The following is a 19522-nucleotide window of genomic DNA, read 5'->3' as shown; positions in this document are numbered from 1 at the left end:
ATTAGTCTGTTTCAAAATGTTATATAGTGTAATAGGTGCCCTAAGAATTTGTGGACCTTATTATTAGGATTAGAAGTGCTTTGTCTCTGTGAATCTACAAATCCATTCTCACCCAGCCCTGATTTGCACTTAGTTTGTTAGTCCATCATGTGGACTAGGTGCTTATGTATTTTCAAAATAAAACAAACCCAAATAGTTTAACAGGGAGAGCAAAACGTCTAAGGAGTTCAGTCACTTTTTAGTAAGTATTCGATATTTATAATTTGCCTAATATGTTAACTCATTACATAGATTAAAGTGATATGGTCCAGTTAGTGTAAAGCAGCATAGCTCCCTAAGGGTTTGCTCCTGCATTCCCTCTTAAATGCTTCTTTCTATGATCTTTAATATTTTTTTGCCACAATACTCCCATGAGAGAGGGAGATAACATGGCAATAGGGCTGTGTGAAATTTATCCGGCTGTTTCGATTTGACACTGTTTCGACACATTTCAAGCTCAAAACAGCAAAATCAAATTGAAACAAAGGGCTTCGAAACAGCCTCAAAACAAAACGAAGCTAGTTGAAATGTTTCAGAAGTTTTGAAACATTTCAAGTTTTGAAGCCAGCAGTGAGGTGGTGGGAGACAGGGGAGAACCAAGGCTGCGCTCCCAGCAGCAGCTGGGAATGCAGCCCTGGCTCTCCCCGTTTCCCACCCCCGGGGTGCAGGAAGCCGATCACAGCACAGGGGAAGGGAACTGAGCCGGGGCTCAGTTCCCCTCCCAAGCACTGTGATCGGGCTGGGGAAAAGAACTGAGCCTGATAGCTCAGTTCCCCTCCCCAGCCCTACAATTGTTTTCACAGTATTCAGGGTGGCCACTGGGTCCATTCTTCTTTCGTACATGGAGAGAGTAACACCATATATATTGTTACTAAAACACAATTACAGAATTACCAAAATGACACCAGTAAGGGAGTCATATTGGTCCTTGTGGTTCATTTCCCTTGCTTGTTACTGATTTGTATTGGTCCCAGAACTTCTATCCATTGGCTCTTCTGCCCACCCACAATCAGTTATTTACTCCATTACCCTGTGGAACAAGTGGTTCACTCTTTCTGTCTGTTGCCCCACTCATTGCCTGCCTTTGGATCACACAAATGGATAAATGCTGCTAACCGAAAATTCTGCTGCTGTGCTGTGAGATGTACAATGGAAATTTCTACTGTAGGAAGTGTATGCTGTATCTGTGCCCTGCTGGAAATGCTGGAGGTTACACCTCCAAAATCAGTCCATCCTGCTAGAAGTTTTCCTTCAGCCAGTCCTGGTCATCTTCTTCCTTGACCCCTGTTAGCTTTGGCTGTCGGGCTTGTTTTGCACCTTCTGATTCACTAAAAATGCTGTTGGGAAAATTATGCAATGGACATGCTGCTCCTTTTTCCAGCTCCTCATGATCAGATTCTTTCCTCATTTTCTGAGTTAAATTCAAGCCTCACATCTTCACCACTAAGGCCCTTCAGAGCTTTGGCCTTGTTTGTATCTTTATTCTGATCTATTTTCACACATGCCTCAAGACAGCTTTCTTTCTGTCTGAGCCCCCATCTTAATACCCTTTTCAAGGACATTCTCTGCCCTTGTCCTGGGCTATCCTTTGTGCCAGAACCACCTTTGACTTCACCGAGCACCCTCCAGAGTTCTTACTAACTTCATGAAGTGGATTACTTTAATTCCCCTTATAGGAACAGCAGGCAGGATTCTTCACTGTCTTTATGAAATTGCTGTGCTTTAACTCCGAGTAAAAAACGTATGTAGAGTAGAATACATATAGTGTAGATTTAATAGAGACACTAATATAAAAAATGTGAAAGTTCATTTAATTCTACAGGATGTGAAAGCTTTTGTTCCTCTTTTGTTTTGCATTTTGTTAACTCTTTTTTTTTTAAGTATCAATTAAGGATATCCCTTATCTTACATAAATAATACTGAATACATGATTTGAAGCTGTAAAGTGAAGATTCTAATACTATAGTTTAAGGACATGTGTGAGATTTTGAAAAGTGCCTAAATCAGGAGCAGAAGTGTCACTGACACTTGGTAAGGACTTAGCTCCCAAATCACTTATGTTATTTTTGAAAATCCTATCCTGAAATATGACCTTTTAAGAGATATGTGGGCTTATTTTCCATGTATCTCTTAAAAGAACTAATTTTTGCATGTGTTCATATATGTTAAGGGTCAGATTCAAGCTCAATAAAGAAAAATGATTCATTCATGTTCTCATCTAAGTAAATAGATATACCGTCAGGAAAGAATAAGGCTAACACCTTAAAGTGTGTCTCCAAAATAATGGAAGAAGAGTCTTGAGATAGAGGCAACCTATACTTCTTTGTGCAGCAGGAGCTACTTACTTCTCCATCCCTGAGAGAGGTTCAGTGGTTTACTCATAGTGCTTTGGTAGACTATGACATAGAGAGGCTTTCAGGAGATAAAAAGAAGAGTGGGAGGAAGAGGAAATGAAGTGCATTAAATAGCTTTCTTAAATAGATTTTTTTAAAGACAACATGTATAAAATCTAGCATCTGTAACAAAGATGGGTTACATCTGTGATAAAACACACATTGGACTATACCCTTAAAGGTGTCAGCCTTATTCTTTACTGTTTGTATATATATTTATTTAGATGAGAACAGGAATTAATCACTTTTCTTTACTGAGCTAGGTACAGACATTAGACAAGCCTAAGGCAGAACAGATCTAAGTTACACAATGTTTTGTAAGCAGCGTAGTTTAGATTGGTAACGAACAGAACACACATTTGCCTTGGCGGGGGGGGGGGGGGGGGGGGGGGGGGGGGGGCAAATTAGACCAGGTTCTGCTATTTTTAAACCAGTCTGTGTCCTGAGCTTCTTGTTCTATTATGGGTATAACCAGTTTTATGTGCTGAACTTCTGTTCTGTTATGGGTATAAACCAGATTCCAATATCTTATACTGGTAAAAGTGTAATGTCTGTACCTTGCTGTTAAGACTATATTGAGGCAGGAAATGTTTTAACTTGACTAGACAGAACTGGGCTAGGGGTTAGTAGTAGTGTGATTTGGTCAGTGGGATCTAGGCACTTTTGAAAATACTATCCCCAATCAGTCATTAATATGAAGCAGCAGTTGCATTTGACCTTCTATGCAGTTAGAGAGAAAATTGTTAACTTTAACTTAATTGCTCTCTCTAAGTAATCAAAACCCTGAGGCTGACAGGTATGTGCATGAATTAATTTGCCTGAATGTCTCCACAAATTGTCATTAGAAGTAGGAAAACTTTATTTGCCAGATTTTTAGAACTCTGTATACAGTTGCACAAATAGAATTGCACACACACTAGTGCATCATCCTGGCAACTAGGTATGTAAGCCTGGGGAAAATCAAGTGTCCTTTGCAGTCAGTAGGAAGGCTGTCTCTGGGCATTGGCTTGGGCCCCTAATTTGTACACTTAATTACCATGCTTGAATGCTATTTGTATGTGTGTATTAAAAACACATCTATTAATACAGAATTTTATAAAGCTGGGCTTTCATTTTCATGTCCTTTAAAACTGTTTTTAACTCAGTTGTTCTCAGAAGCAAAAGATGCCATAATCAACTGCAATACTAGATACACCTTAAAAACATTTCACTTATAAAAGTAGTCATCAAAGACTTTATACTATGAACAGGAAGTGTGTTTTGGGTTTTTTTTGTGGCAAGACTGAGCTAGTGGTCTGAAAACAGCTAATTCTCAGAAGGGAAGTTCATTGCTGCTTTTAAAACATTTAAATATAATCTTACACAAAATCTTGATGTCCCAGTTCTCTGTAAATTGTCTATTGCATTCCTTCAAATTTTAAAGGCTTTTTAACAGACTGTTTGGTCAAGCTCACTTAAATCTATAATTCATAACCCAAGCCCGCTTCTTGCTGAATTTTTGTATTGCTGCATTCCAGTCCCATATGCACAGTACAGGTTTACTGAAAGGCAATGTTGTACAGTAAGTAGAGCCCCGGTCTGGCAAGCAGCTGACCAGGGCTGTTTTTTTTCTCTTCCATTTTCTTGTTATATGACTTTGATTTAATTTTTATGCCTCTGTTTCTCTACTTGCAAAATGGGGAAAAATAATGCATAGTTGTTTGTGCGTGATGCCTTAACATCTTTTGGTGGAGAAGCCCTATATAAATTCTAAGGTTTATTCAAGATCGGCCTTGGTAAAATAATTCAAAACTCTCTCTTCCGTAGAATGTCTGTGGTAACTGAATTTCACTAAAAACCAGTTCCACTGCTGACTAAGTAGAAGAGTTTGGGTTTACCATTATAGCTACGTCACCAGAATGCTAATGTTCTTAGGTGCAGAATAGGGTGTTCAGCCCTCTGTTCTACTCGCCACACCTGTTCCACCCACATCATTATCTTGCATAGCATATGGTCTTTAGTAATGATGATATCATGGGACTTCGATTTAAGAACTCGGTGGCTGGTAGGCAAAGTGGCTGTTGATTCTGTTAACAGACCACTGATTCACCAAGGAGCTCTGAATTGTGTAGACACCCCCCTGATAAAGTCAGGGTCTCCATATGAGCAAAATTCTCAGGACTGTTTTGTAATTTGGGGTTTATAAATACCATGTAATATGGACATCTATACATACATACTACTGACTTTTTAGATGAGCTGCCCTTCAGTGAAGCATTGAACCAATAAAGATCATAGACATTCACTATGGCTAAATACAGCCACAGAATTTAATATCCTAATAATTTTTTCTACCCCAACTTTATTTTCTTAATGCTTTTAAAAGAATAAACTGCATGGACCTAGGACAATATAGGGTTTCATTTTGATCATAATGGATGAGTCAAATAGATACTTAGATGGGAAATCTAAAGTTGCTTGTGTAATAGGTGCAGTTGGATGGCATAAAAGGTAACAGTGAACATACACATGGTCACAGCTGTTCAAAAGAAACAAAATACTGCCAGGACTAGATATTGACAGGAGTTGTTCAGTCGCACCCAAACAAAATGAAAAGATAACTGGAAATTTCCACTATATTTGTACCGACCTATATAATGTATGTCTACATTTAAAATTACTCAAATGGAAGCTGCTTATTTACACATAGTTAGATGAGGTCAGGACATGAATGGTGGGGGCAGAAGGCAAACAAGAACAGAAACATGTTTTTAACCCCTCTATGCACATGAGTGTTTATTTTTTTCCTTAAATTTTCTAGCTAACATTTTCGTTGTTTGCTTATTCTCAGATAGATACAATTCCATGGGAAATAAGGACGCTCTCCCTGTCTGTACCTGAAGATGCAGTACAAAAAGCAGAAAACTTATTTGTTAAAGAGGTAAATATCCAATATCTGTACTCCTTGGTTTTAAATGAATCAAGCCATCTTGTTTGTTACATTTATGAGACTGATAGTTCTCTCTCTCCTGATTTTATTCCCATTCTGTAAGCAGTACTATATTTTGGTGGTGTGTGGTAAGGTAGGGTTGGCAGCATATCATCTGCAAGTATTAATACTTAAGTTTGGTTTCCATCTAGGAAACTGTTGTTACATTGTGCCTACCTGTCACTGAAACTTCAGTGCCTCAGTACTTCATAGGTTATCTGTTGCTATTATTAGACACGGGTTTTAACATGGACTAGTATTCTGTTTTTTGGGGTCTATATTGTAGCTGTATTAACCATTGTCATGTGAAAGGATGTGGAGGGTCTATGCACTATTGGAAGTATCTAGAAGCATTTAACCTGTAAAATACAGAGGCAAGTAAATGCTTCCATTGTACCTAAAGAATCCAGTCAGAGGTGGTATTTGCTGCACTTTTAAAAGAATATAGTCTGTGGTGCTTCTAGTACTAATCACCTAACAGAACAGAAAGGAAGCAGGGTTACATCTTATCTGTCTTCACAGGTGTCAGTCATTGCCAGTGGTTTTATCACTCTCCTGCCACTTGCACAAGATGGCACTTGCATAAATAGCTCTCAGAATTTTTCCACTAGAGCTTTCTGAATTTCTTTCTCTAGAGAAGCTGGCACTCCCATTAGAAATACTGATTCATAAGACCCAATTTTCAGGGTCTTATGTATCAGAAGTTTTTACTTGCATTTGGAAATTATTATAATCTATACCAGGGGTGAGCAATTATTTCAGCTGGAGGGCCGCTTAATGAGTTTTGGTGTTGCATCAACGGCTGCAAGGGTAGCCCTGCCCCTTGATAGGTGCTCTGCCCCCTGATTACTATCTAATGACCAGAGGTCCTGCCCCTACCCCCTGACTTTTGCCACTGGAAATCTCTCCCCTCGTCCAGGAAGTACTCCTTTTGGGAGTGGGGTGGAGCTTACTTGTATATTGTGTGTAGAGGGGTGAGGGGAGTGGTTGCAGGAGTATGTGATTGGGGGTATGTGTGGGTATGTGTGAGGTGTGAGTGTATTGTGGATGCGGGATGTATGTGGGGGGGTGTAGATGTGGTTGAGGTGTAGGATGTGTGGGATTGTTGGGTGTGTGTGGGTCTTGCGGGGGATGGAGTGTGGGTATGGTGCAGGTGGGGTTCGTGTGGGTGTCTGTGTGGAGGGGTATGTGTGTGGGGTGTATGTGTGGATGTGTGTGGGGGTGTGGGATGTGTGGTTGGGATGTGGGGGCCTGTTGGATATGTGTGTGGGTACAGTGGAGGGGTGATTTGTGTAAGGGCGTGTGGGTGCATGTGTGGATATGGTGGGGTGGAGGTGTGGGTGTACGTGTGTGGGAGGTGTAGAGGGGCATAGGTGGTGTGTGTGGTTGAGGGAGGGGGAGACAGGGACCTGAGCTTGGTACCAGCAGCCCTCTTGGTCTCTATCCCACACCTGCCTGGCAGGGCTGCAGCCAAGCCTGCGCTGGCTTCTGTTGCTGCTTCTGCTTCCATCCCCTGTGCCTAACCAGCAGGGCAGTACCAAGTGCATGTTGGGGGATGTACTGACTCCTGCTGCTGCACCCATCCCAGCTGCCTGTCCTGTGCTTGCCCAATGGGGCTTTGTGAGCAGCTCCTTTGCTCTTCTTCATGCCCCCTCCTCCATCCACAAGCTCCCCTGACTAGCCATGCACAAGCAGCACCAAAATGAGCTGCAGGCAGACCCCACTCTACTCCCCTGAACACCGTAGCTTCCCTTCCCTACCTGCTGCCCAGATGACTGCAGCAGGGACAGGAGGAGGAATCGCTGGAAGTTGAGGGAGCCCAGCAGTTCCCTGGGCAGTGGCAGCAGCAGCCTTGCCTGGAAGCAGTGCCTGCTAGCCGGGACTGGCGCCCTCTGGCGGTGGAGGCTGGGAGCACAGCTAACACTGCTCCAGGCAGGAGTGGGTGGGACTTAGCCCCATGCAGAGCACAGGAGAGGCACTTGCCAACAGGGCCAAACATAATTAATTGGTGAGTGTCTGCCTGCAGGCTGGATCTAATCAGCTGGTGAGCTGAATTCAGCCCGCAGGCTGTATTTTGCCCATCCTTGATCTATACTGTAGATGTCACTTGTTTTCTTTGTACACAGACTGAGGAGTTATTTAACCAGCTACCCAATTTGCAGAGGCGCTGTTGTTTCATATGCACCATGGATGCAAACATGTTTGCAGTAAAACTCAATTTCGTGCTTTCATGTGCACACACCTGCGCATACACACATGTGCATACATACACACATGCATGCGCGCGCACACACACACAAACACACAGATAAGGACATAAAATCCAAAACCCGGACTGAAAATTTAGCTCATTAAATCCTATGTAAGGATGACACATTACAAGCTGGCCCTATTTTTCTTCCCACTGTTGGGTTAGAAAGAGAAATGACAATTCACTACCAGCTGAAACTTTCCCTCCCTGCCACCTTAATTATTCTGGCACTAGGGCTAAATGAGCAAGCAACTCATGGCACTATTTCCTCAAGGCCCTGCTCTTTTTGCACTTTGAGATCTGTTCTTTAGCTTGAGGCCCTACAAATTGTAAGGCCAGCTCTGTCCTCATCACTTTACTCAGAAAGTGGTGGTGGATAAGTCTAAAAATGGAACATAATACACACTATCTGGGAACTATTACAGCTGAATACTCCAAGGAGCTGCTAATGACAATTTGGCAGGATATATTTCAAGCAAAACCCTAAGCTTTTTCTGCAATATCTGGAAGCCAAGAAAAAAAGGGAGTAGTAAAGCAATGGAAAAAACAGTGCTCCAGAAACAGGACTTCATTTGAAGGTCTGTGCATGGAATGATGGCAGAATAAGGCCCTTTTTAAAAATGTTCCATTTATGTTTCAAAGCCAAAAGTTATATACACATACGCACACATAAAGTAAGTTAGATTCCAATCAGAAAATGGTTTCTAGTCCCAATACCTACAACCGCCAATGTAGCTGAGTACCTATCATCTTGTCTTGCTGAAAAGATTACATGGTTCTGGGAACTGTTTTTATACAGCATAGACCCACCCTATTTCTTCTCACCAACCAGGAACTACCAGCACTGAAGGGTTCAGAGCATTCAGTCATCAAGAATGCTGGGCACTCTCACAACCCAAGGCTTGTGAGTCCCATACATGTCCTTGTGAAAGCCATTTGAAAAGACTTATGCCTTATTCTTTGGGGAAAAAAATCCTCTTCTCTTCTTTTTCAAACATATAATTGTCCAGACAACACTGAAGGAGTCCACCCTGGCTATATTATAGATTCATAGATTCATAGATGTTAGGGACGGAAGGGACCTCAATAGATCATCAAGTCCGACCCCCTGCATAAGCAGGAAAGAGTGCTGGGTCTAGATGACCCCAGCTAGATACTCGTCTAACCTCCTCATTATGTCTAGCCAACTACACTCCAGCCACTTCTCTGATTCCAAAGCAAACATTTAGAGTATCCATGCAAAGACCAATTGCAACCTCTTCTAATTTATGCTAATTTTTCTAGATCTGGCACAATTTGTATCTATCCAGCATGAGATACAGAACTAGAAGACTTGGTGGTCAACTGGGTTATTTCTTTGTATCAGTTGACAGAGGACAGACATAATCATCCTCCTGGACAACTCTGTATCTTAAGACTGTTGACCATTAGAAACTGCTTTCTGATTTACATGAGATGGCAGGAGTTCAGGGTGATGTACTAACAGGGTTTGAGTCCTTTCTGACAGATACATTTCCTGAGCAGTAATGGGAAACTTCACCTATCAGTAAACCTTTCACTTGTCAGGTCTCACAGGGATCAATTCTTTCTTCAGTCCTGTTCTACATCTAATATGGTAAATTACTTGGACAGCATAGACTCAAGTGATAGCAACATGTAAACAACACATGGCTCTGTCTGTCCTAAACTACTTATGACCACAGATGATGGGCCAGTAAATGGATGAAATATGTCTGTGAAGGAGGAGTGGCTAGCTGAGGTTCACCCATAGAAGACTAAAGCAATGCCATGGCAAGAGGAAACCATTTTGAAGAGTTCACAGTACTTGATGCAGTCATAGATTTGTAGGTGTATATCCCCAGTTGTTCAATTCAGTCCCTTCATTAAGAGTACTTTTTGGATACAAAGCAGTCACATAAGAACATCCAGCAGTAGAAGGTAGGGCAGGGTGGCACCTTGGGACTAACTGATTCATCAAGGCATAGGCTTTTGTAGGCAACAGCTTACTTCTTCGATGCTTTGTCACATGGTAGGATCTGACAAAGTAGGCGGTTGCTTAAGAAAGCTTATGCCTCCCTGATCCAGTTACCCTCACTGCTTTTCCTTTTGCCTAACATGGCTAACTACCTCTCTACTCCTGGATAGATTTCCAAGCAATGATTTTTATCTTCGGTTGGCTGAGACAATCTGCTCCATATCTGTGGACAGTGAACTGGCCTCAGCTCTTCATGCCTTCCCCATCTCTTGGCTAGACTATAGCAGTGTAATAAATGTGGGCATGAAGTTTCCAGATGCACCAGTGCATCTCATCAGTGACACAGGAAACCCTGAGCTTGCCAAGTCTGCCTTCACTACAGTAGTTTCCTACAGAATCAAGCTTAACGTGTGAGTTCTTATCTTCATGGCCCTAAGTTTCCAGGGCCCTAAATACCAAATAGAGAACTTAAAGTTCCCTAATGAAGACTGTGGTCAAAATCTAGGCTCCTGTGGCTCAGTGGATTTTGCAATATAAGTGAAGGCTCATTCATGCAGGAGAAGGGGCTTCCTCAGGGGCTGGTTCCATACTTTGAGATGAACCCTGCTAGGAGTTCAGGATCATCACATACTTCACCATCTTCCTATGGAAGTATAAAGCATATTTCTTTGACCTTGTCTTCTCTAATATTAACACATAGCAATGTATATATCAATTGTAAAAATAAAAAAATCTGAATCTGCCCCCCTAAAAATACCCTAACAAAACAAGATGCTTCACTGCACATGCTTCTCCTAAACAGAACACGAAATATGTCACATTGGTCGCATTGCTTTTTACGTGAGAAAGCACTCAGATAATATGATGAAAGTAGCATAGCAGCCTACATAGGATAAAATATCCAATTATTTCCTTACTCTTCTGAGATCATGGTACCAAGATATTTGGAATGAAGATATTCTCTATTTCTTGAAAACAAATATAAGAGAAAATAAGTAGTAGCTTGAATAAGTAGTTATAGTAGTAAGCATGAAAATCCTGACAAATTTATTTTTGATCCCCTTTTTTCCTCTGGGTATATTCTAAAGGTAGTGCTGTATGAATCCTCAGGTCCCATCTTCCTGATGCTCTTAGCAGATTTTTCTTTCTGGATTTTTACACTTTTCAGTTTCCTTTTTTCAGACAGGAGGCTGAAAGACTAAGTTCAGTTCACAAGAAAAAAGTCATCATATTCAAGAAGCTTTCCAAAATTCCCCTGCAATACCCAAATTCTGTTCTCTACACTTTGTTTCTTCAGAGCTCTCTCATTTGCCCCAGCTTCTGTCACTGCTGCGTAGCTTAGTGGCATGAACTCATACTATACTCTGTAGCTTTAGTCACTGTGCTCTGTACTTCCCTGATATTCCCTAAGAATCTTTTTTCTGTCAACACTAATGGTTTGATCCAGAACTTGTTAATATCTATTGACTATTGATTTCAGTGAGCTTTGGATCAGATGCAAAGGCAGTCTCAGTCACCTGCCAAGGTCCTAAGCCCCCTCTTAACTCCTGTTGTAGTCATATCTTTAAAACCCATGATAGTCTTGAACTTCTCTCAGGTGCAGGTGTTTTGTCCAGGCATCTGTAAACATCTTATGTGCAACCTACCAATTTTTTTCAGGTATTAAATAAAGGAACTTTTATGTAAAGAACCACACAGGATACAAATACCAGAATATTCAAATGTTTTTGTTGCATCTCCTAAAAACAATTGTAGAGACCCTCATTGTCTTCTCCCTTGTGCAGCGTCATTTATACCTGTCTAGTGACTGTATATGGCTACCATGTCAAATTGTAGCATTTATACTCTGCACTGGTATAAGGGATTATAGGGAGTAGGACTTGGATAATTAAGCTCCTTCATCGAGTTTCTGTTCAGAAGAGCTTACTTCCACCCCAGAAGTGGCTGCATTCCAATTGTAGATATAACTATACTGCATATGCATTGACTTTAAAGTATGTAAGTATCCTTCTGGATAAAAGGCACTTTACCAAACTGAAATAGCAAATATATCCTAATAATATGGAAATTTAATTTAGTAGATTTATATAGTCACTTTTAGTATTTCTACTTCAGTAATAATTGTATGCATATTCTTCCTAACCTCTCAATGTAGACTTTCCAACTGTAAAATGGGATAATATTCAAGTGTTTAATAAGTTCTTTAGTACCCTAGTCATTCACCATGGAAGATTTCACCATTCAAGATATTGTATTATAGCTCCACAAGGCTTGTAAATTTTATCACTTATTAAGCCAAGAGCTTTATTAATCATAATACTAAAGAAGTTACAACTTTAAACATTTTTACAATTATTAAAAGTGGTTCTCTACCAGCACAATCAATTACTCAACCCTTTTAGTCCATGAGACATACTGCACACACATCTTAGCCATTCTTGCAAATTTTAAAGTCAAATTAAAACAGAAAATTCAGTTAAGTGCCACCAGCTAAAGTAAATGATAGGTTTTATGATTCATCTCACTGAAGAATTTCTCAGCTTCAAAGGCTAAGTGTTTTACACACTTTAGAAAAGCGTATCATCAATGCAGTGAAGTGCAATCAGACACTGTAAGACTATATTTTTATGATATGAAGAAATAAACATTTTATTAAAATGCGTGTGTATTATAAATCAATGGCACTTTATATTTTTAAGGTTGGCTAACATCTAGGCTTTTCAGTCACTAGTTTGTGTTTTATGGAACTTTATTATGACGAAACTAAAGATTTGAGTCGTAAATCTAAGAGCCAGATTCAGTATGGCTAATAGAGATTCCAGCCTGTTTTTCAAAGAAATAGGGGGTTGCCTCAGAGTGCTGGCTACATTTCAGATTGGATAATTTTAGTCCATTCTGCCTTCCAGAATCTCCACACAGTTTCACTTGGTTATCACAGTCTAAACTTTCTGAACCAAAACCCTTGCACAGTGTTGTGCTTCACTGTTTAACAGCTCCACTACTTTCCATCTCCAAAAGGGCTGCTATTTGGTAAAGTGCCATAATTCTCCTATGCATGTGGCTTGTAATTCTGTAATGTGCTTTGGGTTTCAAAAACTGCTCTATTTTTGCATTTTGTTGCTAATGATGAGTTAATGATTACATGTGTATGGTTTTCTCAAGTTTGTATGGATAAGGAAATCTTAACGAGAATGTAAACAGCAAAAAGGGGAACTACAGTAGTTCTCAAATGCTTGCCAGGTGTTTGCTCATTTTTGTTTCTCTTCATTTTTTTTTCACAATGCAATTTGCATCTCTGAGCAAAACAGAGCCCTGGCTATGTTATCAAGTGCCCCTTCCCTTTTGGCATCCTTCCCCACATGACTGTAAAGCTGCAATTTCAACTCTCTGCAGGATGGTGAGCTCCCTAGGGATAGGTTAGATCAGCTGAGCAAGGCAAAAATGAATTTAAAAGATAGGTACTAAGGAATGGCTGTGAAGTCTGCCTGGGTGATGGCAAGTATATGGAAAAAAAGAGTTTATGAAAATGAGTGCTAAGCTTCCCACAGCTATAACTTCCATATTTTTGCCTATTCTTCTCCCCCACACTCTGCTAGGGGACAACAGCCCTCTGGATTGACTCCCGGAATGTGTCAGGAAACGAGGGGTCTGAATCTGTCCTATGGGCTGAAGTTGTTTCTGTGAAAGGGTTTTCTTCTGTTCAGCAGGATTTGGAGAACTTTCTTCCATAATTTATTAATTTCCCATTAAAAAATTGGCAAAATCAATGTGTTTCAGCATAGCACTTTGATTTCATTGAATCAGCATTTTCAGGTAAAAACCTTTGCTCTCATTTAAATTTCCAACCAGCTCAGGATTATAATAGATGTTTTCAATTCTTTACCACAGCAGGCTAGTTAAGGATATGGATTAGGTATTGCTCTAAATATATTTGCTTTTGTGAGTTGCCTGAATGCTACTAGAATGTACTTTTTGTCCTTTTGTATTTTATTTTTCATGAGCCTTTTTTTGCTAAAGTACAAGGAACCTTTATATTTAATAAGTTAAAAAAGTATGGCCTATTATATACATTATTCATAGCTATTTTAGAAGCACGTTAGTAAAGAGTTTATAACATTAACAAAATGTCTGTGTTGAGGATGTTCCACACACATGGACTGAATCACGTAAGGATAATAATTAGCAATGAAAGTACTACAGGAAAAATAAGTCCTTTCTTTAAAGGATTTGGTTGTTTTGTGTGTGCCAAACCGAGAGTGAATGAAGTGTGAATTAACATATCCAATTCACTGAATAAGCTTTTTCAATGGCTCATATAACACAGTATATACATTGCTCTTATGCAAATATATGCTTATTATAGTCCAGGTGGCCACTAGGCTGCTTTAACTGAAACTTAAATCACAGGAATACAAAGATGAAATTGATTCTGTCTAGTGAAACTGCATACTGGACTCAATCCTTCTCTGGATAAAGTGATAAAATTTCTATTGATAGCAATGGTGCAGGATCTAAGTTGTCATACTCAGGCTTGTATGCCAGTTCTACAAGTTGCCAAGTGTTGTTAATCAGTATTCAAAGGCAGTGTTTGAATTAAACTGTCTCTTTACCTAATCTACTTAAGCATTGATATATGATGATTCTAGGTGTATGCATGTCTGCTTATATGATCTAACGATTAAATTGTTATCCCATGATCACCTCTTGGTGAAACAGGCCAGTTGTCGCCTTGGGTCCACCATGATCCACTGGCTGGAAAATTGGCTCTGGGGTTGGACCCAGAGGGTAGTAATTGATGGAAGTCACTCATCATGGTGTCCTGTGACCAGTGGGGTCCCTCAAGGCTCTGTCCTTGGACCCATATTGTTCAACATCTGCATTAATGATGTGGACACTGGAGTCAGAAGCGGACTGGCCAAGTTCGCCGATGACACCAAACTTTGGGACAAAGCATCCACAACAGAAGACAGGCGGGTGATCCAGGCTGACCTGGACAGGCTCAGCAAGTGGGCAGACGAGAATCTGACGGTGTTCAACGCCGATAAATGCAAGGTTCTCCACCTTGGGAAGAAAAACCTGCAGCATCCTTACAGGCTTGGCAGTGCTACGCTGGCTAGCACTATGGAAGAAAGAGACTTGGGGGTCATGATTGACCACAAGATGAACATGAGCCTGCAGTGCGATGCTGCGGCTAGTAAAGCGACCAAAACTCTGGCTTGCATCCATAGATGCTTCTCAAGCAAATTCCGGGATGTCATTCTCCCCTTGTACTGGGCCTTGCTGAGGCCACAGCTGGAGTACTGCGTCCAGTTTTGGGCTCCACAATTCAAAAAGGATGTGGAGAAGCTTGAGAGAGTCCAGAGAAGAGCCACGCGCATGATCAGAGGTCAGGGAAGCAGACCCTACGATGACAGGCTGAGAGTCATGGGGCTGTTCAGCCTGGAAAAGTGCAGGCTCAGGGGTGATCTGATGGCCACCTATAAGTTTATCAGGGGTGACCACCAGTATCTGGGGGGAACATTTGTTCACCAGAGCGCCCCAAGGGATGACGACTAGGTCGAACGGTCATAAACTACTACAAGACCATTTCAGGCTGGACATAAGGAAGAATTTCTTTACTGTCCGAGCCCCCAAGGTCTGGAACAGCCTGCCACCAGAGGTGGTTCAAGCACCTATATTGAACACCTTCAAGAGCAAACTGGATGCTTATCTTGCTGGGATCCTATGAACCCAGCTGACTTCCTGCCCTCTGGGCAGGGGACTGGACTCGATGGTCTTCCGAGGTCCCTTCCAGCCCTAATGTCTGTGAAATCTGTGAAATGTTGCTTTGCACCATGTCATGAAAATCAGTAGGTTTAATTCAGGACAGAACTTAATCCTTTGCATTTCCAGTGAACCATTTGCTTTAGCAATTCCAGTTTTTTACGAGTTGACATATGTCAATCAATATTTATCAGGGAAATAACACCTTATACATTTTCAATGCAATTTTTGTTCATATGCAGTGGAATCAATGCAGATAGCACAAAAACAACATTGAAAATGTTCCCATTCCTTATTTTTTCCCTGAATTTATAAATTTGTGGTCACATATGTGAAAATGTTTAACAATAGGCTTCAATGGGAATAGTATTAGGCCAATACTGCACCCTTTGGAAAATGCCACCCTGAATTTCTAAGGCCATTTCAGCCCACACGCCAGAGGACCGAAAGTTGTTTATTTTCTTTTTCTTTACTAACGGTAGCCCTATGAGTTGCTCTCCACAGCACAAGCTCTGTGGTCCGTGACGGGCTGCAGAGAAGAGCTGCAGGAAGTACTCCCAACTGAACCATTTAGTCTGCAAATAGGGACTGACCCATTTATTGAGCACAGTATCCAAGTTTCTTTCAGATTTGCTCCTTGCATTCTTGTCTTCCTGTTCTGCAACAACTTTGGGTTTTTGGCTTTTTTTATTTTGTCCTGTCTCTCTTTCTTTTTTCTAGAATCTCATCCCTCTCTTTACTGTGAGATCCATTCCTGCTTACTGTCCTGTGACAGGGACAAGCTTTCACACCCAGTGCAAGCACCGGCCTGCCTCCTGTCTATGGGCCAGCCACCCACCTCACTCATCTGCCACGCCTTGATGTAATAGTATTTGGATATTAATCAGGCAGGAGGCTACCCATTTTGAGCCCCGATGTTTAGGAGGGTATCCGTAGCTCCATTGCACCCCTAAACTGTGGCCCAAGCCATGCAATATATGACATTCCAGGCAGCTAAACTCAGCCATACCCTTTGCTCATTATCTGTGGTCCCCTCTCTGAGATCTTTGACTCCCCCTTAGGCCCTGGCCCCATCTCAGGCCAGGCAGGATCCTGAGCATCCTGCTCTCTGTTCTCTGGGCATCCCTCTTGGTGGGCCCCTGGCCCTTTTGACATCTCTCTGGGTCTAGGCTCCAGCATGGACCAGTCAGGTCCCTCGGGTCAGGTCTAAGCTGCTTGCCTGCTCACGGGGTTCGGGGGTCCCCCATTCCCAGCTCAGGTGCTTCAAAAATCATGCCTTGCCCCACAGAACCACTCACCCCAGTAGGCTCAGGCACTTCAAGAAGCTTATCTGGCCATCCCTGCATTATATAACCCACCTGAAGGTAAGGGCTGAGGTTAAGGCATCCTGACCTGTCTTACACCAGGGAGGTGCTCACTCCTGGCATTTACATGGGGGCTGCTGCACCATCGGCAGCACAGCAGGCCTCCCTGCCCCAGCAGGTGCGGTTTTAGGTCATGCTCAGGACCAATGAGGCCTCCAAGCCATCTCCATAGCCTCACCCTTACCTCTGCAGTGTTCTTAGCAGAGCTCAGCAGGGAGGTGTTTCTCCTCTGCTGGCTGATCACAAACTGCCCTCAGCTCAGGGACTGACTGGCAAAGCAGCAGCTGTGCACAGAAAGACCTGGGGGCTACAGTGGACAATAAGCTGGATATGAGTCAGCAATGTGCCCTCGTTGGCAAGAAAGCTAATAGCATACTGCACTGCATTAGTAGGAGCATTGCCTGCAGATCGAGGGAAGTAATTATTCCACTCTATTCTGCACTGGTGAGGCCACATCTGCAGTACCGTGTCCAGTTTTGGACCCCGCACTGTAGAAAGGATGTGGACAAGTTGGAGAGAGTCCACTGGAGAGCAACAGAAATTGCTCGGGGGCTGGGGCAAATGATTTATGAGGAGAGGCTGACAGAACTGGGTTTATTTAGTCTGCAGAAGAGAAGACTGAGAGCGGATTTGATAGCAGCCTTCAACTACCTGAAGGGTGGTTCCAAAGAGGGTGCAGCTAAACTGCTCTTAGTAGTGACAGATGACAGAGCAAGGACCAATCGTCTCAAGTTGCAGCAAGGGAACTTTAGGTTGGATATTAGGAAAAACTTTCTCACTAGGAGGGTGGTGAGCACTGGAATGGCAATTTTTGAGACCCAGCTAGAGACAGCCTTGGCTGGAATAATCTAGTTGGGGATGGTTCTGATTTGAACAGGGGGTTGGACTATATGACCTGAAGTCCCTTCCAATCCTAACTTTCTGTGATTCTGTGATTCTATCCTGTATTGGTATCATCAATTCATTATCTGTTGACCTTGAAGACTCCTTTAAAACAAATGAACTACATTCCCAGTAGGGGTGTGTGAACCAGGCCCTATTTGATTCTTATTTGGCTTGAATCAGGGACAGAGATTTGATTCGTTGATTCAAATCACTGTCCCTGATTCAATTTGGCCAAAACTGAATCTGAAGATTTGATGCTGATTTGGAGAATCAGCAGTTCAGACATAGACACAGCTTTAAATGTTTATGTCACAAGTGTGGCTTGTAAACACTGCGATGCTGGGGTGCATGGACCATCCCACAGGAATGCGGGAGGGCCCTCCACATGTTCAGTGACAAATCCGACAGTGGACCAGAAGTACTTCTGTTCCACTTCTGTGTCCACCAGGGAGCGTGCAGGGTCCCCCCCCCCTCCCCTGTGGCTCAGCGATCAGTTACGGGGGGACCCTGGCTGCCCTCCCCAGACCCAGGAGACACCAATCACCGAGTGGGCAGGGTGCGGGGGAGGGGAGGGGCCCACGCACTCCCCAGCAGACCTGGAAGTGGACTGGAAGTGCTTCTGATCCACTTCTGGGTCTGCTGCCAAGCGTGCTGGTGAGCCCCCCGCATTTCTGTGGGAGACTCCATGCACCCCAGCGTTGCAGCATTCACCAGCTGCCTGCTACCTAGAGGTATATAGGAAAAACATTTAAAGCTGTGCCTGTGTCCAAATCACCAAATCTTTCTGAATCTCTCTGAATCAATTTGGAGGGTTCCAATTCGATTCGGAGAAATTAAAGGATCCTCTGATTCGACTAGGATTAGGAGATTCGGCTACCGAATCAGGCCAAATCTCCACTGGATTGAATCAGGGACTGAAGCTTCGCACAGCCCTAATTCCCAGCACTCCTGTACAAGCCATATGTGGTATGCCTAGTTATGGGGCCTACCATATGTGGTATGCCTAGTCATTGGGGCCTAATTCATTTCATGCTATTAGCAGGGCCTCCAGGTGATTTGTATCTACACTGACCAGTGGTTATATTAATTCATACTGTAGTGAGGCCTATGGATTTATTAAGGAAAGTTCAGAAGACAGCTGCAAAACTGACAAAAACTTTAGAAAATAAGAACTGAGAGGAGAATGTTGAGCAAATGGGGCAGATTCAATACAGAAATAATATGACTCATATTAGACACAATAACATTATAAATACATTATAAAATATTATAAAGGAAAAAAGAGATCGGTCCTTGAGACTCACCAGGAACTAAGGTCTTAGGCTGTTGCAGTAGGAATTGAATCAGTGGGATAAGTATCTTGACTGTAGCAGAGTTAGGTAACAAAACAAAGTACAAAGAGAAAATGTGTCATTGACATCAGTGGAGATAGTCAAAGCTAACCTAAGAACCCAACTACTGAGATGGCATACAGATAATTTTAAGAAAACCTTTCTTGAAGCAGGAGGATGGACTCAGTGCTCCACTGCAGGCGGTTTTCAAGCCCACATGATTTAAAAGGGAAAGCGTGTGTTAAAACTCAAAGGAATATGAAATTAATTTTCCTTTAAGAATTGCACTACCAAGCTTTAAAATAGGAGAATGTTCACTTCCCTTATGAGAAAGGCTACTTGAATTATTTCTCTGTATTGTTGCCTTTCTTGAATTTGACATAATCATTTTCTTCCATTCTTTTTTTAGGCTTGTAAATATTACAGTTCCCAGTGGCATGTTGTGAACTACAAATATGAACAATATTCAGGAGATTTTCGACATTTACCACAGTAAGAACTTTTTATAAGTTCTCCATTTCCTTTTTTTAATTTCACAGTTTCCCTTAGTCAT

At 42.0% G+C, this 19522-nt stretch overlaps 1 protein-coding gene across 5 annotated transcripts in view; it reads left to right on the top strand.

The window, feature by feature from the left end:
• DOCK10 (dedicator of cytokinesis 10) overlaps positions 1-19522 on the top strand; it is a 275097-nt gene that overhangs the window by 114659 nt on the left and 140916 nt on the right. For all 5 annotated transcript variants that reach the window (XM_059730950.1, XM_059730949.1, XM_019491796.2 and 2 more), the window contains exons 3-4: positions 5263-5352; positions 19379-19461. In XM_059730950.1, the coding sequence (XP_059586933.1) occupies positions 5263-5352; positions 19379-19461 (173 nt within the window). The remainder of the gene's footprint in view (positions 1-5262; positions 5353-19378; positions 19462-19522) is intronic.

The sequence above is a fragment of the Alligator mississippiensis genome, chromosome 7 (genome assembly GCF_030867095.1).
Source record: "Alligator mississippiensis isolate rAllMis1 chromosome 7, rAllMis1, whole genome shotgun sequence".
Classification (NCBI taxonomy): Eukaryota; Metazoa; Chordata; order Crocodylia; family Alligatoridae; genus Alligator; species Alligator mississippiensis.
This window is presented reverse-complemented; position numbering and strand designations above follow the sequence as displayed.